General features: G+C 44.4%; 1 protein-coding gene across 2 annotated transcripts; it reads right to left on the bottom strand.

The window, feature by feature from the left end:
- Positions 1 to 4,120: 4,120 nt before the first annotated feature.
- golga7ba (golgin A7 family, member Ba) lies at positions 4,121 to 23,297 on the bottom strand. 2 transcript variants are annotated; one of them, XM_036538502.1, is made up of 6 exons: positions 23,096 to 23,297; positions 13,484 to 13,609; positions 12,301 to 12,453; positions 9,018 to 9,119; positions 7,397 to 7,500; positions 4,121 to 5,342 (listed from the first exon to the last, which is right to left on the bottom strand). In XM_036538502.1, the coding sequence occupies exons 1-5, from the start codon at positions 23,105 to 23,107 to the stop codon at positions 7,417 to 7,419; spliced, it is 477 nt and encodes a 158-aa protein (XP_036394395.1). In that variant the 5' UTR covers positions 23,108 to 23,297; the 3' UTR covers positions 4,121 to 5,342; positions 7,397 to 7,416. The 2 variants fall into 2 exon arrangements, with proteins under 2 accessions (XP_036394395.1, XP_036393619.1); XM_036537726.1 differs by lacking the exon at positions 4,121 to 5,342 and having other exon boundaries at positions 6,833 to 7,500.

The following is a 23,297-nucleotide window of genomic DNA, read 5'->3' on the forward strand; positions in this document are numbered from 1 at the left end:
TTTTCTTCAGCCTTTATGGTTTCGGTAAGTTGCATTGTGACGAATTTTTTTGAACTACTGAGAGGTGGAGATCCCAGATCGATTCATGGCACAGGCGATGGTGTGGTAAAATGGTCAAGAAACACACCTTGAATTCCTTGAATGTTTGAGGTTTGGTCTCCAGGTGGGACACCAACATTCATTTCCCTTGAGGAACTTCACCTGAGGGAACTTAACCTGAAACCTTTCAGCAGAAGAAAGGCCAGCTACGGATCACGTTTTAAACTTGGAAATTTTGCAAGTAACACTGGATAAATGTGCTTGCCAAGTAAATTAGTAATAGATATCTAACAGAGGCATAGCGCCAAAGGCTACACAAAATTAATTTATCTTGAACATTTTCCCCCTGTGTTAAGCAAAATGTCATGTTTTATCAAACATTTAACCAAAACTTTGAATGTGTTTATTTCTTTTAATATGTCTTATTTGCCAAATTCGACCTCCAGCTGAGAAGCTGTGGTATGCACCTGTAGGATGGTTTTCAGGCTGCCAGTAAACCTTCTGAAGAGACCCAAAAACCTAACATTTTCTACATTTATGATAAATTGAAATACAGCTGTAAATATTAAATATGCTGTGTATAGAAGACAAAAACAAATATGTAAGGTTTTCAACGTTTACATTTTGAGCATTTTTAAAACATTGCATTTCTGCAACAATTATTTCATATACTGTATGGTAAATATAAGCACTTAAATTTTCCAAAACATTTGCCTTAAACTTTTGAGTAAAGTTTTTTTAATAAATGTAACTATTTCATACATTGAACAATTATTTCATGAAAGTAGTAAATGCTTCATATCTTAAATATTTCATACATTCTTACATTGTCAACTGCTGTGACATCTCTGTTTAACTTAATTTGGTCTAATCTCACTGTGTTTAACTTTGGAGCCATCTCAAAACGACATACCACAAAAATGGAACACAACGTTCAAAAGTTGTTTTTATAGCTGTCGGCAAAAATTGAATGAAATAAATATCTGAAATTTGTGGTCCGGCTTTGGAAGTGAATTTGTCTTTCCTTTGGCTGACTCAAAAAACAACTTCATTATATTGGAGAATTTGATACTAATTAATTGCATTTTTTGAAGACAGCGGCCATACCACACTATAGACATCTCCAGCCTGATAGCTTAGCATAAATAGAGTTGGACTCAGTTACTCATTTGGATGGGAGATCTCCTGGGAAAAACAAATGTATCTGAGGTCAGTGGGCCAGCAGGAGTGGAAGTCCATCATGGGGCTAGGCTTTCTGTTGCACTCAACAGAACTTAAATGAGCGGTTCATATTTTACTTCTGAATTACTGTGAAGAAAACGTATCCACTTATACCCTGTAGATCAATTCTCACCCTTGTTTTCCCTTGAAACCTACCTGATATCCTAAGAAGGGATTCTGCACGCCAGCCCATTCCTCATCTCCGACATGGCTGACCGGATGCAGCTGAAATGTGTACGCTAAGGGCTTACCGCTAACAGCAGACACAACAGGGAGCGCGCCAACCGCTGGGCATAAACAAGAAAGCAGCACCGAAAGCCAGAGCTAACAGGCCTTTGACAAAATGTTTTGAAGGGCCTCCAGGATAACGAGAAGCACAATAAATTCAAAACAGCCAGACAAGGCGCTGAAAAGTTCGGAAGATTCCGTTGGGTCCCTTGGATGTATTTTTGCGGCGGTCGCTGGCACCTCTTCCGTTAAAACCACCTAACAGGTCACCACAAAGCCTCGGTACTGCTCCATGGCCGACTGTTCCAACCACAGTAATTCCATAAATTATAAAAATGTAAAAGTCGTTTTTGAATTATTCTGACCGGAATGTACTTACTCTGACAGCCCAGGACCTTTTTTCCCTGTGAAGACTGAGCCATGAAAAGGAGAAAAATTTCCATTGCTTTCGATTACTGTAAGACAGCATGAAATGACAGGGATTTGTAGCCTTGACAAGGATTTGTAGTGAAAATGCAGGCTCAGTCTTCTGCTAAAGGTTTGTGACTGTTCTCCTCATGACATTGAGTGGACCCACAGGTTAGAGCAGCCCGTCTCTGTCTGATGCAGGAAGAGCTACCTGTTTCTGTTCACATGTCTGCGAATCTTAGCCAACAGAGCACACAAGTGCATCTTGCATCTCTTAACATCTGGTTATGTGAGGAGCTGAGCAAACATGGAAAATCTGTATCGTTTCAGTCCAGATCAAAATACGAGATATAAATATCTGCAAATATTTAAAAGACGTGGGATTGGTTCACCTCGGGAAGAAGCTTCTATTTTTCCATCCATTTGCAAGGATTTGTGGTTTTGACTGTATATGGCAACGTAATCACTCAGTCAAACTGGGTCAAAAAGAGCACAAACAGTGGTAAGAAGATACTGTCAAAATTATTTGAACCCTCACATTTTTATATCAAGCCCAAATTTTGTCATTTACACTCTCAAATCACTAATTCAATAAGGGTTCTAGTTGGAAGGACTGGATTATGCAACAGAAGGCTGCAATAATTCACCTGAATATTTGAATTCATAAATTTAGGGATTGAAATATTAATTGGGGATACAAATTATTCATTTGAGAGCTCATATGAGTAATTAAATTAGTAAATTGAGAGCTCATAGTAAATTAGTAATTTGAGGATACAAATTTGAGGGGTGTTTTTTAATGTTTTGACAACATCCTGTTAGGGTCTCTGTATGAAACAGACACTGTTATGGACACTGCTATACAACAGCGGGAGCCTTTTTCTCATTGTGTGCTGCATTTTCTAGCATTAAATGCTGAAAACCCTCAGCATGTACACATGTGATGACTATCTTCCGAAAGGATGTCATGAAAATAGTAGCTGTCTGACTCCTCTCAAAGTGCTGTCTATCTGCAAGATAAGAGAAGATTTGGTGGAGAGGAAACTGGGGAAGTGCTTTGTAAAAGAGAATGTGTGTGAGTGCATCTGGACCTATATTTGCCTCGGTGCATGTGTGTGCATATGCATGTGCATATGCCTATATTTGTGTGGGTGCATGTATGTGTATGTGTATGTTAGTGTGAGTGTGAGTGTATGAGGGTGTGTGTGTCAGAAAACAATGGCACACTCCGTGCATAATGAAAGATGACCTTTGATCATACGCAAGTGTCGCATCCTGTCCGATGATGTGTTGCTCGCTCTCTGAAATCGTTTTTGGGCCGAGATCGACATTCTCTGGCTCCTGTGAGATTCCATAACCTCGCCGTGAGCCAGTTCTTTATTCCAGAGGCTGCCGGTTTGGGAAATCAAAGTAATGTTCTGAGCTGGATCTTTCAATTTGTTTTTTCTGAAAGTTATTACAAAGTGCTGGCTCTGATAGACCATTTTTGGGTAATTAATGTTCTGCTTTTTGTTTTCTTCTACAGCATTCACCAGTCATGCGCTTGGACATTGTGAGTGACCTTCATGCAGATTAACAGCACACTGTGGACAATGTGGAGATGGCCATAGTACAGTATGCTAAATTCCCTACTCTGTCACAGATTTTGCATCAATAAGACGGCCTACAATTTTCTGCGCTGCCTCAAAATTGTCTGTAAGATGGAACCATGGAAACAACAGCCCTCACTGGGAGAGGTGTTTCATTTTCAGATATTCTGAGCTTTTCATGAAATTCATGATTTCATATTTACTTGCATACATACTTGCTGTTTATTTTATGTGTAATATCGCAATGTGTGTTGGAATCTGGGATCTACTGACTGTGATGTATAGTAGTATGCTTGGCTTCCCTCGTCTAGTCAGGTTGCACAAGTTAACTTGTGGTAGGGCTTGAATAGTGTTATGCTCACACTCACTGGTCTGAGAGTGTTGTTAGCCTGGTCTGACACTGTTGCTCATTCAAATTGAATGGATACACTTCTGTTCTATTGTGCTGGAAGTCACTCTGAATAACAGCATCTGCTAAATGTAATGTAGTGTAATGTAATGTAACATTTCATAACATCAGCAATCCACATTCAGTGCACTTGGAATGAAGGAAGAAAAAAAAAATGCAACACCACCTTGTTCTCAAATTTTACTGATGATTTAAGTGATAGCATTTATTTGTATTTTAGGTGAAATTATATAAGTCAATACAGTTTTACATTTTAAGTATCCAACGATAAAAAGTTTGATGTAGACTTTGCATAAATATAACCACAAAAATATGTCAATAAAGAAAGACACTTGATTGTGATTGACATCAGTTTTTGACTCGCAGCAGTGGTGAAGCATGAATTCTTTGGAGGTTTCTTTTTTAATGCATGAAAGAAGTGAGCTCCACTTCCTTTCTGTCGGTTGGAAGACTTGCTTGATCCCATTTTTAGCTTGTGGGTCGCTACATCAATATAACAGACACTTTGCATCAGAATGTACAGTGGTGTAAACTTGGTTTTATACAGAAAATCCCAGAGGACACATGCTTTCTCCTGTCCATCTGCCTTGTGGACCCCTTCTCTTTGGCCCCCTAAACTACAGGACTGACCCCCTGCTCTCGACTGTGGGCTTCACTATCTCCCCCTGCTGGATATATTTGTCAGTTTCTGTACTCGCCCATATAAAACATCCTTCTCCCTGAAATGTTACCTATCTCCCTGCTGTATGCATGTATATGACTGCAGTAGCTGACCTACTGGGTGTTTCCTGCTATAAGAAGCTAACACCGCAGCAACCTCTCCAGCAGATATTTGGTGTGTCCTTTCCCTGTTAGTCCCTTACCCAAGCTCACATAGTACAATAAAACAATATCCACTCTGGACTGGCAGTGAGTCTGGCCTTATAACCCTATAATCCTGATTCTCATCCCGTTCCATCATAACACACACCTGTGCTGATCAGTTCCAATACAATTTCCCGTAATTCCTCTTCATTCCCATATAACCTGTTAGTTCCCATTCATTCATGCAATCGACCCCCCCATTCCCAACAGCCCCCCCCCCCCATTCCTCCCTACACTCTTTTTTTTTGTTTTACAGAACATCAATACAATACTTCCACGCATTCACAATACACCCACTTTGCTGTACAGACAGACAGACAGACAGTCTCATGCATTTGATGGTTCCTGTGTAAGGGTGCACAATGTACAAATGGCTCAGCGGCAGCTGCCGAAAATCCTCTGGTATCATCAGCCCCAGGTTGGGTATCCACAGGGGTGAAACATGATGGCTATCGAGCACAGCAAACCCCCCCTAGTCCCAGAGGGGGCGCGACCGATCAGGTGTTCGGTGTGGGGGTGAGCGACTAACCTCTAGAAATGCGCAAAAAAGTCTGGGGAGGCTCTAAGCGAGGCCGGGTGAAGTACTGAAAATAAAGAGAGAAAAAAAAAACAACAAAGAAAGAAAGAAAAAGAGAAATAAATATACAGAATACAGAAATTAAACAAACATGAATAATTAAAATGAACTAATCAGTCAAAGCATAAGTTGTGTTTGCTTTTCCATAATGCCTGTGACCTGCCTTTGCTACTTGTGGCCCTTCTCTGCTGAAGGGGTGTCAGAGCTCAGGGTCTGTTCTCCAACCTGGCCAACAGAGGGCGCCACAGATTTCAGTGGCACCTCCAGTGAAGCAGTACTACCAGGCAGGGTAGGCATTATAGAAACAGTTTTTTGAAATTTTTGCACAAAACACAAAAAAACTAAAAATATTTCTTACTAAAAAAGGAGGGAAAAAGCCAGGAAAGAAACAAATGAGGAACAAGGTAAATCATTAAGAATCTCTGCAGTGCATAATAATAATAATAATAATAATAATAATAATAATAATAATATAAGCCAAGGACAACTGATTGTGAAATAAAGATGAGAGCGATGCAAAAATGAACAAAATGAGATGTGAAAACGGATGGAAGCGGATCAAAGAGTATCTAGATGAATGGGCTTGCGTTTCCATGGAGACATTTTTCTGAAGATTCTTCCCCCCTGGCGGAGGGCTTCTCCGTTTCCCTGTCCTTCAGCCTCTGGTGGAGGAGCTCATCTCACCGCTACGGTCCCATTGTCACGGCGTTAGAGAGACGCAGAGTCGTCTGCCTACGTGCCGCAGATCAAAGCCTGCTTTTCCAGCTCTTCGGGACGCAGAGAGATGTACAGTATATATACTACCTATGTCTATGTACGGGCAACAGTATGGCATAGTGGTAAGGAGCAGGGCTTGTAAGTAAAAGGCTGCTGGTTCAATTCCCTGCTGGGGCACTGCTGTTGTACCATTGGGCGAGGTACTTAACCCAGAATTGCCTCAGTAAATCTTCAGCTGTATAAATGGATAAAACTGTAACCTGTGCAAGTTGTTCCGGTTAAGAGCATCTGCTAAATGACAACTCTGTAATGTAAATGTGATTTAAGTGTAGTGAGAATGCATAGCAGCATTAAAGGGAGTTTGCCAGTACTGCGGGAATTTCATTTTTATTTTAAAAGCAAGGAGGACAAAGGACCTCCCCCTCCCTCCCACCTCTGTGTTGTGTGGTTTGAGGCTCTGACGCCGATTCCACCTGACACACAAAGGTGGCGTGATAATGAAATGACAGCTGGCTGACTTCGACAGAGAACTCAGACAGAACAGGAGCCCTGCGGGACAGCGCTCTGATCAGAGAACGGGGAACGCTCATTTTGTCCCTCGCTCCTCTCGGAACGATCCACAATTCCCACTAAACCTCGCAATGCATTCTCTGCTTCGCGCCGAGCTCCGAACGAAAACAAACTGCAATCAGCAGCTGCCTTTGATCTGCTCAGGTTCGCCAGACTGAGAGGGGCTCACAGCCCGCTTGTGTTCTTAACGAGCCGAAACGAGCCGGGGGCACAGCTTGGCACTGCTGGACGAACCCAATCGTCTGCGCCCGGATGGGAATGCCGTGGCTGGTGATAAGCTCGGGAAAGTGCGCTGGTGAATGGACTCCAACCTCCAGCTGTGCCGCACCAGGCTGAAGATGGCAGTGATCTGAAACTGATGTATTCCTTCTCTTTGAGAAGACAAAGAAGCCCATCAGAAAAATGGATTTCCGTGTGGCAGTTTGTGGTGTGTAAACGGCCAGGAACTGAAAGGCCGTTAGTGGTCTAAGCTACCTTACCGTTCTGTGAAGTCACCCAAAGCCAAACCCCAGTTTATATAGAAAATCAGTCCTTAGTGGCATTACAGTACTTCTTAAAGCTTGTGTACAGTAGATTATAATGACAATGGTTTATAAGGGGGATGCCCATGGAAACGCATTTGGCAGTAAAAAGAGTGTGTGTGTGTGTGTGTGTGTGTGCGTGTGTATCGGTGAGGTAGGCGGGGTGGTCCCCCCTCCCTCAGTTCAGAATCGGGTGCTCTCATGTTTCAGCATGCGGATTTTGGGGAGGCCGTGGCCGCCCCGGTACCCGTACCCCTGGTGCTGGTCCTCCAGTCACCGACCGCTGCTGCTGGAGGTGGAGCTGGAGCCGGAGCTGGAGCCACTGGAACCCCGGTCTTCAAAGATGGAGATCTCAATCTGAGAGGCTGGGGGTCAAGGGTCACACACAGTGGCCAACGCATCACACTCTGCCATCCAAACGTCAGCGTGGTTCATGCAGTGGTTAACTCAGCATGCTCTGAAGGCGAAACACTGTTCTCTGCAGTCCAGATGTAATTCCCAAGGTTTGTACCCCCTTCCGACCATCACACACCTCTGCGGTCAACACGCCATCCAAATGACACTGCAGTTAGACCCTCTGTGGTCCTCACATACGTCTCTGTTACTGTCTTTCAGTCACTACTGCTGACATAGTGACAGACTGTGAAGGAGCATTTTACATTATGCCCGCTCAATTGTCTTGTTCAAAGTTAAATGCGATAAAGCGGCACTAAACCATTATAATATCCATATAATACTATATGCAGTATATTGTACCATGTATAAAACACATTTATATTTTGGACAGTTAAACAGTTAAAGATTTACGACCTTTTCAGATGGGGCCAGCAGAGGAGGGGAGGAGTTATGACTACAATATTAGAGAAAAGGAGTTAAAAAGGATGACTGCTAATTAGTATTCACTGCCTTATTTAGAGCAACCTCCTCCTTCTCAGTATCAGCACAGCGTGCTGCATCGTCTCTCACCGCTGCTGCTGCTCTCTCAGTGCTGAGGGTGAACACAGCAGAAAGCTGTTACAGTTCACATTTACAGATTTAACTATCGGAGTGCAATCACGAAAAACTCCACACTCTCTCTTTCCCACACACAACCAAACACACATGTGCAAACACACTCACACATTCTCACACACACACACAAACACACAAACAGTATGCATGCACGAACACACACACCCACACCCACTCATACACACACACACACACACACACACACACAAACAGTATGCACGCACACACACGCACACATTCATACACACACACACACTCATACACACGCACGCACACACACACACACACACACACACACACACACACACACATATGAAAAGCAGGCTCCTCTCTGTATTATCACAGCTGATCTCAGTGCACTATTCCTAAGGTGTCCTCAGTCTGTCTCAGCCCCTGCAGCACATGGTTGCAGCGGAGCTCCTTCTCCGAGACCCGGAGCTGAACCGACACTGATTGAAGCTGACTGCAGCTGGGCTTCACAGCTGTCAGAAGCACTCAGAGGAGACAGAGGGAATACGGGCTGAGCGTGAAGGCTTCACAGAGGAGGAGATTCGCTTTTATTCATCCTCAAATCCATCAGAGCTATGACTCTGCCAGGGAGACGGAGGGGTAGGGGGGTTTAGGGTGGGGGGTAGGTTGGGGGGGGGGGGGGTGAATGCTACTTACATACACACAGACCCAAAGGAAAGCCATAAAAATACACACACACTCACTCATTCACTCACTCACACATACACACACACACTAACAAAACAGCTTTCAGACCCAAAGGAAAACCATACAAATAGATGCAGACATACACACAGACACACACACCAGTCATACCCCTTTGACCTCTGTGCCTCCTGTCTGAGAAAGGATACCACCCTCATGCCCCTCTCAATGGGGTCAGTGATGAGTAGGCCTCGGGGTGCGTAGATTTTCTCGTTCTGCTCCTGGATGTACTTGGAGATCTTCTTCAGCACCTGCAAGGGAACACACATGCGAGGTCAGGTCAACTGTGCAGATATGCGCAGGCCTTCGTAGGCAGCCAATGAGAACGGATTCCTACACAGCAGAGCTGCAGTCAGCGTTGTTCAGTCTGCAGCAAGTAGCCACCATGGACCAGAACTTGTGCAGGCAGGAACAGATCTTTGGAGTAGCGAGTTTACTGTTGTACTGGAGTCTTTGGCCTTCCTCTGTTTTTTAATGGACAAACTTACAAGGAATGGACACGTGCAAGAAAAACTCCCTATGCGGAATAGCGAGAACATTTTTTATCCACAAAATTTCTTGGAAGCACAGATCCGCAACTCACTCCAGCTCTGACACGTGTGTTGTATTATCTGCTCTGTGGAAAGTGAACGAAGACGATTCCACCAAGACTGCGGCGGAGAACAGGAGGTCTGTGTGGAACCACAGCAAAACTGTGGTTAAATGCTCAAAACAGCGATGTGATTAAAAGCACGCTCCCCCCTCACTGTTTACCCGGATCATGAGAGCGGTATCGGCGACAACAGTTACGCTTTGAAGGCGGTGACTGTCTGCTTGCCCCCTTTGATGAAACGTCTCATTTGTCCTACGCTTTTAATCCTGAGCAAAAACAATTCCATCGCGTTGACACAATGCGTCCATGACTGCTTTGCGGCGCGTTACCTTGAACCCCAATTGCCGAGGATTGATGGTTTTAGCTTCGCCGCATTAGTTTTCGATTTTCGAGGCCCCCTTAGATTGGACGCATGACACGTGAGGGTCATTTGGAAATACAATAGAGAAGTTAAAGGACAGTTTATTTAGATTTAACAGTGGTATTTTTGTTCGGCAAGAGAGCGTGTCGTTTTTTATTTTTTCTCAGCTGCGTGCTCAGAGCTGTTGGCCTGGCGAAGAGAAGTCTGCCGCTTTCAGCTCGGCGCTCCCAAAACTCTGTTTTCCGCCATCGCGGTTCAGTGAGCTCTGAGCAGAAAGAAAAACGAGATAAAAGCATCGATTCATTTTTAGTCCCAGTGACAATTGTGCTTTTTTCAATGCAACTATGAAGACTGTCATGCAACGGTCCATATAAAAAGCGATTTTGGCTTTCTATGTGCTGCGCTTTTGCAAACTGCAGCTGTGATCAGGGTACGCTGTGATTCACTGTGCGAATCCACAGATTTGTCATTCTCAGTTTAGCATTGTGTCATTAACAACAACAGGCACGCACGACAAAGCAGGGTCATGTAAGTCAGTGGGCTGCTTCTACTAGGTACCCCATAATTCCATTCTCATATGCCCTCAATCTTTTCAATGTTTGCTTCAGGTAGAATAGCACACAAAGGCTAAAATGCAAGCTCACACCCCATAAGAGGGGGCACAACGTATTCTTCTGAGCCTGTCATGATCAGTCAGTGAAGCTGTCCATGTATTGTGCCACTGAAGAACTTATAGAAAAAAAGAGGGGATGTACAATTTGAAGCTTCATGACTCATGCGACTGCATGAAGCACCGCATTGTGATGTCACACTATGATCGAGCAGGTGAAGCAGCCTTTGATCTTTTGTTGGTTCTGTTGACTGCGCTTCACGCAATCGGCCACCATTGATGCCTCTGATGCATATCTACGCGCCTGCGGTATCGAGCATTATGCGTTCGTCCACGGATGCTCGCGTGTGGCCTCTGAACGCTGCAGTACCGAGCAGAAAGTCTCTGTGGGTGGGCATAACCTATCATAACTTTCTCATTACACAGGATATTATCAACCAAAGTCGGAGCCGTTTCGTGAGCTGGGTTGGACGCGGCGACGTGCTTTACTTCGCATCGCGATAAGATCTCGCGGCTCCCTCGGTAATCTGATTGCACTTGTGAAGAGGCACTTTAGAGAATCTTACACACGGAAGATGCAGTGCGCGATGTGACGCAAGGGAAGATCGCAAGATTGAGGGAGGATTCTCCCTGTTCGTGCTATTTGCTCCAGCTGATTCTGCTTTGGAATGCAGTGCACAAATGAGACCGTTGACCACCAAGACGATGCTATCAGCAGCACGGTCAGACAGGCAACCTTTTCAGAGCTCCAGCGCACCCAGGGACACTTCAAAGGGTGAGGGTTACCTGACTACGGCTAAGCCATCTTGATTCAAATCATATCTGGCATCCTTTGGTTGTCAAATCTTTTTCATTTGGTTCATTTCAATCTATTGTCAGTCTAAAGCAGGAGATGACACATTCTCTACATAATGGTGGACACACTGAAACAGCATAGTGTGTCATACGGATGCTGTCCTGCAGACAGGACTTCAGACAGAGAGCTGTTTGCAGTAGCATCAGTAAGCTGTCCTGTTACTCACATGCAACCTTCCCAGACAAAGCAGCTACTGAGCCAAGCAGCTGGTTAGAAAGATTTCTGTCTAAAACACCAGAAGATAAAGGTGTGCGTGACATATAGATGCATGTGTACATCACATGACATTACTGTCATTTAGCAGACATTCTTATCCAGAGCGACTTACATAACTTACAATTTTATTCATTTATATAAATTGGTACTGCCTACACACTGCCTTATACAGATATGCCCTGCCTGGACTTTAAGAGGGACAGTTTTCTTTTTCATAAATCGACAGGTGTTCCTGGTTATGAGAGATTAAAGCTGCACCATAGCCACTGAGTGGGCATTTCAGGTTGTGCTGTAATCATGTTGTCATTGTACTGTGACGGTGCTTTGATTGTGTTGTGAATGCACTGCAACTGCAGTTGGGTTGCATTGTGGTTCCAATAAAGAAGTGATATCATTGTGCTAATTGCACTGTGATTGCACGTGATTGTGCTCATGCTGTTTTTGTGTTGTGCTAATATTTTGTTGCCAGCGAGTCTGTGTTATGCTGGTGTTGTGCTCATGCTGTGTGACATTTTTCTCCTGTTGTATTTGCGCTGTGCTGATGTTCTGTTTGTGTTGTGCTGGCGTTGTGTTCATGCCGTGTTGGCGTTGCATTTTCATCGTGCATGCTTTGTGTTCATGCTGTTCTCATGTTGTTTCGGCATGGTGTTTGCGCTGTGTTGACATCGTTTTTGCGTCGTGTCCATGTTGTGGTGGCGTTGTGTTTGTGCTGCGTTTGTGTTACGTTGGCGTTGTGTCGGCATTGCGTTCACGCTGCGCTGGCGTGGCCCGCAGCAGCGCCCGGGGCCTTGCCTCACCTTCTCGTAGCGCGTCTCCATGCAGAGGAAGACGATGTAGGCCGTGGCGCAGGCCAGGCAGCCCTCCAGATACGACTGGCCCCCGATCTTCTCCGCCTCGGCGTAGTAGTTGTTGAGCGTCTTCACCGTGTCCTCGAAGAGAGTCCTCTCGATCTGCCAAACACAGCGGCAGAGGGCTTTAGCTCGCAGAATCACACACACACACGCACGCACGCACACACACACACACACACGCACGCACGCACGCACGCACACACACACACACACACACACACATATGTACAAACACACACAAACACTCAAACACTTATGTTCCCCTAATGTCCTTGCCATTCCTGGCTTTTCTGTGGAAGCAATCAGCTTCCATCATCCCAGCTTCCACACAGCTTCTCTAACATATTGAGTCAGACATCGATATTGCAGGTTTTGAGTTGTGTCATGTGTTAATTTTAGGTGTTAAAAAAGCTAGACTTGAACACACTAGTACTATTCAGCTCTATACCACACTGTATAGTGTTACCACCTGATGGTACTTCTGCAATCTGATATTATGGTATAAAGATTATATAATGTTATTATGACATTATATATATATCACTTTTTTTCTGTTCATAATTGTGAGTAGAGAGATGCGGGTTCTTATGATGCACTGCACAGTGTCTTCGATAATAACAGAATATTTTTAACTTTGGTAACCCAGGGAACAGGGTTCTTTTGCTTCTGCTCTAAAAATACGTCTTCCGTTTGAATCATTCTGAGTGGCTGAAATTCACTCAGCACTCTGCTGTTTTCCGTTAAACACTGGAGCTGAGTTGATTGAAACAAGTGGCAGTGTTTTTGTTGACGATTCAGAGATTGTAGAGGAGCTAGAAACTACTATTAGTTGAGAGGATACTACCTTCACAATACCTCCTCTCTCTCACATGCTTTTTTGTATTGAAATGATTGAAACCAGAGGAGCATACAGTAGTGTGGAATAAGCTGTGGGGAGTTTATGGAGTGCTTTGTGTGTGGATGGGAAAACTATCTTTTACACCTGATCTGATACAGCAACCATTTCTTTCTTTCTTTTGTGTCTTTGTTAGTTTGCGCTCCTCATTCTCAGAGGGACCGTCTGTGCAGCGCAGTTTCCTGTTCGGCGTATGTCTGTGTGTGTGTGTGTTTCTGAAAGGCAGACACTTACCCGGCTGTCAAGTTCAGCGGGGAACTTGGTCTGGAATTTGCAGACGGTCCCTTCAGTGTAGTCCCTCTGGATGAAGACCTTGGTGGCCAATGAGGCACTATGGTGCAGCACCTGCAGGTTGTGGAACTAGGGGAGTGGGGGACGGAGGAGAAAGCGTGACTTGTTTGAGTCTGAAAGGACCTTCCAGCACCCTTGAAAACGAACTCATAATACCAGATGAAATATTAAAGTTAGTGAGGCCTTTTATGGAAATCCATTGATATTCAGTACTTCCTTCACATTTAAACCCAGTCTCTTTGACTGCTGTGACTGTAATGTAATTCACCTTTGAAATTTTCCATCTGATGAACTTAGCCACTCCCTTGTAAAATGCCTGCTCTCCTTCCTTCTATTTCTGACAGTTGATTGCATCATTGATCCACCCTTTGCGGTATGACATGCAATAACATGGCTGTACACATTATATTACAGCAAAACATATTACACCAAAACACGATTAATGACTCTGCTCAGTTCACCCATCTGACTGCCCTGAACCTGTTTCCAGCTAAACAGTATAATCCCTCATAGTAAACGAGGAAACCCGCCTCAACTGTCACCAAAAATCCCTGGAAATTTACTACGCTTCTGTTAAATAAGTAACCTGTGAGCTCAGATAATTGCAAATAAAGCAAGACACCCTCCGGTGGTAATTGCACCTATTACAGTATCACCTCCCCTTGAGACGAGTATCTTGTTTCAAAACACTTTCATTTTCCATCAGTGCGTCTCTGCAACACTTAAAGTTGGGCCATAGCTAATCTGTGCATGAGGGTAACCTACACTGTGCTGCAGCCCTTCCGAGAGCAGCTTTCATTAACAGGAACAGCCCCAGACTCTCGCGATGAGCCCTATTTAAAAACCTGTTTAGGCACTGAAATCTCTGCATATCTGTGCCTAGGGAGTCACGCCGCAGAATGAGGGTTTGGTTCTGCCGTGTTCAAATCCACTGTAAAAAGGCACCGCAATCTCATCTGAGCCCTCTCTAAGTCCAGCAGTGAGGCATGTCATACGTTCATCTCCATTTCAGTACCTGTATATTCAGTTTTAACAAAGTGAGGTGAGAAACAGTCAGTAGAAATCTGACGATGACTGTCTGTCATGGTCTTACAGAGGCTAAAATGTATTACTAAATATTTCTTTGGCAGAAGGATGGCATTACATCACGTCGTGTTACATTTCATTATTGTCATTTAACAGACACTCTTATCCAAAGCGACTTACATAGGCTACAATTCCTACTTGTTATCCATTTATAGAGCAGGAGTTTTACTGAGGCAATTCTGGGTTTAGGATGTTGCCTAAGGGTACAGCAGCAATGCCCTGGTGGGGAATCAAACCAGCAAACCTTCGGTTATGAGCCCTGTTCCTTACCACTATGTGACACTGCCACCTTGACATAAATGTTAACATTTCAAAATTGATCTCACTGTGCAGGGTGTGCTCAGGGTCTTTGCCTCCCCATTTGTGCACAGAAGAGGTTACTGACATTCACAATAAACTGATTACTCTCTGCACAAAAAAACTCTGGGTTTTTGCTCATACCTGCAGCATGTCACAGTGCATTTAATTAGCCACCTAAGATCAGCTCGTCACCAAAATCAATTAGCTACACAGCAGCCTAATTAGTGTAATCATTCCTCCGAGCTCTGGTCTGTACATAGGTATTAATCTGCTCAGAATACATTCCTTACATAATTTCTTTGCTCAGCAGCCACCCTTTCATGCAGTATGTGTGTAATCCATTTACACAGCTGGTGTGATTCACCTGGGAATCACACCTGAAACTACAGCATCTAGTCATAAGTGGAGCTCTCAAACCACTATGCACTTCAGTGACTTAATTCTCAGTGACACTGAAATGATGCATATTCATTAAACAAGTCCTGGGACTGTCACAGTGTGACTGGTTCGATTTCGACCAAACCAATGTTTTGCCGAGATGCATCCCCTCACATCGACGTGTGAGTCAGTGCGCCGGGCTTGTCTGACTCCCCTGTCTGACACCGTTGATCTGGAGTCAGTGACATAGGATCTCATTTGGTTTGTCGGAACCCCCCCAAACTAAAACAAATGATCTGGAGTTTTTTTTACATAGCTGCTGCTCAAAACATCAAAGCTTAATTACAGCAGCGCTGGGGCGAGACAGCACCAATTAGCCAGCATTCACTCTCGGCCGGGGGGGGTGACGGTCACCCGGTTGCCTTGTGTGCCGCGGGCGCCCGACGCCAACACACTCCGGAGGGGTCCTGTCATCTGGAGCGTTAGGAAAAACACGCCATTGGGTGATAATGACACCTCTTCCGATCCCAGGCAGGCGGTAACGACATTGGCCTATAGTGCAGAGGCTAAGCCAAGCTAGTGCCAACCTGCTGCCCAGCGTGGGTTTGCAGAACTGGTGCCTCATGTTGTTTAAACAGAAGCAGCCGTTGTGTATACTCTTTGGCCAAAACAGCTAGAAATAGGGAGGTCGTGTAGCATAGTGGTAAGGGGTATGGCTCGTAACCAAAAGGTTACTGGTTCAATTCCCCGCTAGGACACTGCTGCTGTACCCTTGGACAGGGTACTTAACATTGCCTCAGTAAATATACAGCTGTATAAATGGATAACATGTAAAAGCTCTAACCTATGCAAGTCCCTCTAGATAAGAGCATATGCTAAATGACAATAATATAAAAATGCAATGTAATGTAAAGAGCACAAGGTATTCAGAACTACTGATTGACTACCAGCTTTGTGATGTCATAGAAAGTCCAGGAAGTCTCACTGTCACCTCTTACTTGGTACTGCCCAACCCAAGAAGACTTCAGACATGCGTGGACCAGGTCCCACCCTGATGCTCTCTCTGTTCCCTCACATTGTCCTGTATGGATGAACAGCTGAAACAGAACTGAAACACAGCCACTCAGAGCTCACCAGGAGCTGGGCTTGAAAATGGGATGCATCTGTGTTCTTTTCAGCATCTAAATAACAATTTATTCCTCATGGGCCGCAGCTTTCATTTGAACCCATGTAAAAAAAAAAAAAACAACAAATCCCTGGAGAACATCCTCCTTTCTTGGTACTAATGCCTTGTATGGATAAAGGAGAGATGGAGAGGGGCTTGTGTTTCAGCTGCTCTCAATCTCCTTTCTTTGAGGGACTTTGGTGTAGCAAGGAACGTGGAGCCAAAGTCCACAGGGCTCGGTCTGCGAGGGTCTGCTCTGCAACCCTGCCAAACATGGCCGAGTTGTTGATGCTCCGAGGGACAGAGGACGAGAAACAATGTCTTCTGACTGAGTGCTGCACATTGTTCTGGCAACAAGTGACATGACTGGTCACTCTGCATCATTTCACCATCTCTTCACAGGTTACATTTAAGGCATGTGTTCAGGTGATATGCTCCACATGAGATACATGTCCTCCTGGACAGGCCAGTACATTGCAAAACGTATCCAGTTTGTCATACATTCTGGCCACTGCACTGGATGATTGTTGGTGTTCCTATATATCACATTAGATTGACAGGAGCATTGTGTATACGGGTTTCCATTGTACTAGCGATATCAGTGTGCATCAGTGTGGGAGTAGTATTCTGTAGAGTCACTGATCCTCTGGAATGAAACCTTGTAATGGCGGTGGCATGTCTTTGACTGACCTCTGACCTTTGACCTTTGACCACGGACCCAACTCCTCACCAGCACAACTCTTGAGGTCATGGAAGCACTGATGCCATTGAAAGTAAAATGTGCCATTCTACAGAAACGAGCAAATAAAAAAATGTCTACTGTGGCTCCATTCCTGAGAAAGGAGGCCAGTCTTTTAGTATTGTGTGTAATGTGTTGCAGTGCGGCACTTTGACCTTTGATCTTCAGTAGCAAAGCTAGACAAGTGTTCCATTTTACCAATTCTTATGCATCAGTATGAGTTAGTCAGTTACTGAAATGAATTAAAATGACTGTGAATTGAGTTCTTCTAACATATAAAAAAGCACATACACACAAATACACGTACTTCCACTTGCTTAAAATCATTGCTCAAAGTAAACTGTCTCTCTTACATACAGGTTGCCTGTGTGTCTATTCTGTTCATAGATTGTCAGACAGATTGTATAAGAAGATGCCCTTAAGAACTGCTAATCAGAAGTGCAATAGCATCCCCTCACAGTGTATTAAAATGCCATTTTTTTACCCTGTTGGGAGGTGTGTTTCTCCTCCAAATGGGTATTGGGTGTATTTTAATTAAACTGAAGGACTGGGAAATACACAGAAATGCTCAGTGTATAAAGTATCTAATGAAGCAGAAAGAGACTTCATTAAGTTAATTGTACTGGAATATTGGATTTTGCTATTATGGCAATAGCGAATGACTCAGTCATCACACCAAGACGTAAAAACGTCAGTTAAGCAAGTTCAGCTGAAGGGTATGTCTGTTTGGAGACAAAATAATCTCTGGGGCAATACAGCTTCACAGCTCTGTTGGTACAGAGGCTGTTGTAATGATCGCCGATATGTCTTGAGAAGTATGCAGATTTTTTTTTTTTTATTTATTTCGGTTTTCTGCTCCGCTTCTGTTTAGGGTCACACATTTCGCGTAACTCGGGCGAGACGCTCTCCTCGGCTTTCGGCTTCGCCCCACCACAGATGTTCCGAAGGAGCTCAGTTCAAAACAACATCACGGCTCTGATCTAAATCTGGACCAGGCTGAGAAAACAAATCTCACATGCGCTGGACGTCTGCCTCCCAAAATAGACGGCACTGAAGCAACAAACAATAATTACAGCGGATGGTAACTTGCTTTTCTTAAAACCTGGTTGCAACTGAAAATGTATTTATGGTCACAGTGTTTTCAAAGCCCTCACACCGTAGGCCCGTAGGACCTCCAGCAGAAGAACATATGCAAAGTTTGGGAGGTCATGCTAGCGGACGCTAATGGAGGAAGTACTGAAGAACACAATCGTCTCTGTGACACTCAGCTCATCTCTCTTGCCCTCCAAATCTCTGAGCTCAAGCGCAGCTTAGCTCAACTGCCATCACTTCAGCATGACGAGTCTCCAGTTTTGACAGGCTAACTGACGCGTGCCCAGAAAGAGAATGTATGTACTGAGACCATGAGCGTATGTCACATGCTGCCTGGCTCTGCCCTCCTGAAGGGCATACCATCAGTTTATCTGACAGGGCTCACTCTAAATGACAATCACTCCCCTGTTACAGACGGAAGGGGGGGAACAATAAGGTAGGGCAAAGTTGCTACTCAGGTAATATGCCCAAAGTGAATTGCATATCCTGCAGAATGGGTCAGTATGCTATGAAACTAATGCACTTTTCCATGGATTTTGGCCAGTTCGATAGATGATTAGGTGTAGACCACATTAGATACCTTTAGATAGACCACTTTGATGGTTTGAGTATTGTGTATATATATTTCCATAGGATCTGTTCTTATTTGGACACCAGTGTGGGAGGAGTATTTTGTAAGGTCTGACACCTGGACTGACACCTTGAAGGACTGACCTCTGCCCTTTCACCTCTGACCTTTGACTAGGGACCAAGACCACTTCTAGCACACCCCTCAGGCCATCAAAGTTAAAACGGTACGTTCTACAGAAACTTTCAGAGGAAAGTTGACTATAACTCCAGTCATGGCTGAGGAAGACAGTCTGAACTGAGTGATGTGTTGCAGTGAAAGCCAGAAGAAAAGTGGTCCTAAGAGGACCTGGGCATTCCTGTGGACAGACAAGATGCTTTGTGGACGACCCCTTGTTCCACTGGAGGTTCAAGGGTTTAAGAAGAAAAGAGCTTCAGAGGGATGGTGTCCACTAAGAACGGCACGAGGGCACAGTTGCTTTCAACCCAGATTCCTCTACTTCCCGCATCATTGCCAGGGATATTTGTCCTACTCTGGAGAGCATGAAAGGACTGCATAAAAAAATCCATCAGTGTTAGGCTTTTGAAAAGCAAATGAGCCGTTGATCTGAGACACCCCTCTCTGAACACGACCAAAGCCTCAGGATTAGCGTCCGCAGCAAATGGGTGATTAATAATTGATCAGGCTCGGACCAGAGCGGCAGTGTTTGGTGAGGGTCAGGAACCGCTGCGTGACTGCGCTGCTGTCAGCAGGTGAACACTGAACGCCACCCCCCACCCCCACACGCCCCCACCCCCACACGCCCCCACCCGCCATGACAGCACTGGCAGCACAATCAATTGGATCGATGCAGCCGCTCCGAACACTGTGCTGTTCAGCCGCATTGTGCCAATTACTGTACAACAGGCGCAGAGGGAAAACAATTCACAGCACGTGGACACATCCCTATTAAAGGCTATGCTGAAATAATTATTGTTCATTTTAAAGAAAAAGTTGCTTATTATAACCACTGAGTGTATTAAAGGAAGTGCATATCTGTGGAAGAAAGTCTACTCATTATTACAGTGGCTTGTGCTTCCCTGTCTAATAATGGTTACACAGAAAGAAAGACGATAATACATGACAGTAGTGAATGGTGCAGTTCTTTTTACAATAACACTTACACCTGGTCACTATGTATTCTGGCCAAAAGAATTCTTCCAAAGGAAAACCTGACCTGATGTAATTATTTCACAATAGAGCAAAACTCTTTGTTGCTTTGTTATTAAAATGAATTATTAATCTATATATTAATCAACTAAGTAAAAAACTCTATTGACAAAAAAATGTGATTGATTGATATGCCGATACATGCAGGAAGCTTGAGCCCGATCTAACAGTGTATCTAAAACACAGTTATCTGTGTGTTGTCCAATGACTCATTGACTTGCTATAATAAGGAGCTGGTCTTTTGTGCTGCAACGACAGACCAAGGAGGCATTGATCTCCTAAAAGGTACAGTATATCAAACCAGCTTTCTTCAGGGCAAACGTCTGCTCCATGTTCTCTCTTTATACTGTTCCATGTAATGATAACAAAGACCGGTAATGCTGAAAAAAGGGCCAAACAAAGAATCCTGGGGATTGCAAGAAATGTACTTGTTTTACAACAGTGTCCAGAAATAGCCTGCTCTTTATGAAGTAAAGAGAGGAATGATAATTATGCAGAGTGTTCAGTAAGCCATTAATCAAAGTCTCTGACTGCGTTGGAAACTGGCCTAATTGCTGTCATATTTCCACAGAAACACATTTGTGTAGTTTGTGTCCCGATCCTTCACAGTGTACCCAAATGCTGGAGGTATGCCAAGAGAGCTTGGTAAAGCCATGGAGCAAAAACAATGCCATTGGTTTTAGAAGGGGCTTAGAGAGCCCATGTGGTGAGGAGGCTGACCCAATTGTGCACTTGGAATTCTGAAACTCTGGTTCCATTTGCTGGAATTCTGCATTGCCCCTTACACTCAGTTAGGCCTCCAAATGATTTATTTAATGTATACATCTGAAGTTGATATTCATCTGATTTCCTCGATGAGGGAACATGCTCAGCAGTTCATTGGATGTGGTACATTACATTGCATTATTTTCATTTAGCAGACACTCTTACCCAGAACAACTTACATTTTTATCTGTTTATATAGCTGGATATTTACTGAGGCAAGGGTGGGTTAAGTACCTTGCCCAAGGGTACAACAGCAGTGTCCCAACAGGGAATCGAACCAACAACCTCTTAGTTATGAGCCCTGCTCCTTACCACTACGCTACACTGCTGCCCTGGATTTTGGCAAAGACCATCTTCAGTAGCAATTTTCAGCACCTATGACAGATGAGAACATCTTTTCATTTCAAAACAGCACAACGCAGCCACATGTGTGCAAAATATGGCGCTTACAAAAGTACGTGTGTCCTGACATATGCCATTCCTGTCAGAGCGTGTCTCAGGAGGACTGCGAGCGAACATGTGATGCGGCATGACTGCACGGAACAAAAGAAAACCACTGAGCATGGCCCGATCAGTTTCAGAAGGTCATGACCTCATAATCTAAAGAGAGGGAACCCAGACGGTGACACGAGCTACTGCTAGCTGCCCACAGGCAAGGACAGTGGCACCAGAGAAAAATCCAAGACACGTTTATGGCTTAGCACTTCCACAAAACAATTAGTTACCGTCTCGAGTGTGTCTGATTGGCTGTCCTTTCACAGGTCACATATCATTGTACACTTATTAAGAATAGTTATTGTGCACTTGATTGACATGCTAACTCAATGCATATGGTTTAAAATGTACAGATAACCCATTTACACAGTGGGATATTTACCAGACAAAGGTTAAGGACTTTTTAAATGGTATGATGACAATGTTCAACATTGTTAACCCAGTCTACTAGCTTTTCCACCACACCATCACTGTCAAAGCAGGTGGATGTAGAGAATTAGTGTTTTCCAAAACAAACAACAAAGAAACACTACAGAAGAAACAGACTCGCTCATGATCTACGGGTAGTACTCCTTACATTCTCAATCACAGCATGTGTTTGTTTAGGCAGTTATTAATAATTTAGTATATGTCATTACTTTCTCAGGCCCTACACTTGAACCTGGCAGTCTCTCAGAGTCTCTCTGCCATTTGTGAAAAAATAGAACGTTTGGTTAATATTCTGTGCACATTATAACAGGGGACCAAAAATCATGTTTTTAGAGAACACACTTCTTCTTGATATAAAAGCGTGGTTGCGGAGAACGTGAAAGGACTCGGCGTTCGCGTGTGTGCTGTGCGGCGCGTGCCTGCGCGAGGGGGCTACTGTCCACGGTGCTGACTAACCGTCCCTCTCCCCTCCGCGTGCCCACGCGCTCTCCCACGTTCATCACCGCGTGGACTCCGGAGACAAAGGGGCTGTTTTTCCACCGAAAAAGCGTAACGGTTACGCGGCTCGCATTCATATCCCATGTAGCGTCCAAGTAGTGTAGTCTACGTCACTCATCGGCAGTACAGCTACCAAAAGAATAAACAGGAAGCGTTTCCCCTGTAATCCAAACACCTACGTTTCTAATGTAAAAATAGAGAGGAAAATCGCAATCACACTTTTGGAGTTCGTGCACATGAGATCGTATTTTCACTCCTGTTGTCTGTGTGCTGAACCAAGTGTGTGGACAAAGTGTTTTCTTCGTTTCTTTCCAAGATTGCTCTTTTTAGCAAGCGCAACTGATTTAATTTCGATTGATCGTTGTACCTTTCATGTGACTAAGAACAAAGACACGATACGCTCACATTTAAAACATTTTTGTCGCAGTTTAATTAAACGTAACACACACTCCTGAAACGAACACGTCTCAATAAATACACTTGTGAGCGCGTCTGTTGCTACATTCATAAAATGAAGTGAGAGCACAATACAGATTACGACTAAAATAAGCGTTTATCTTCCGTTCAATTCACACTTATCAACTAAACCGAGTCAGTTTGTTATCTTTTGTTCAGACGGAGCCGTGGGGTGAGCTTTTGTGTTCGGCTACACCACTCGCAGGCGTCCCCTTCAGCCGACATTAATCCGTGTACGACCGGGCGCTGTGTAACTCCGCCGTTTATCGCTCCGAAGAATTAGTACGCGACCAACAAGCAAGTGCGTCAATGGAAACCGGATCAATTAAGTCAATCGCAACACCAGAAGGATACGGTATACGCGCCGATTCTTACCTCTGTCGCCATGTTGCCATTAGACGGTGCAGGATCTGTCCTGGTGCTGAAATCGTTCCTCTGCTCGCTTGTTGTGGGACAGTGAGACGGAGCTTCGTGGGATTGAGGGAGGGAGCAAGCTGGCGAGGGTGGAGAAACGCAGCTGTCGGGGGCTTAACCAACGTGGGAGGATTTCGTGCGAGCTTCATTAGTCTGTGGCGGA

Source organism: Megalops cyprinoides, chromosome 1 (genome assembly GCF_013368585.1).
Source record: "Megalops cyprinoides isolate fMegCyp1 chromosome 1, fMegCyp1.pri, whole genome shotgun sequence".
Lineage (NCBI taxonomy): Eukaryota > Metazoa > Chordata > Actinopteri > Elopiformes > Megalopidae > Megalops > Megalops cyprinoides.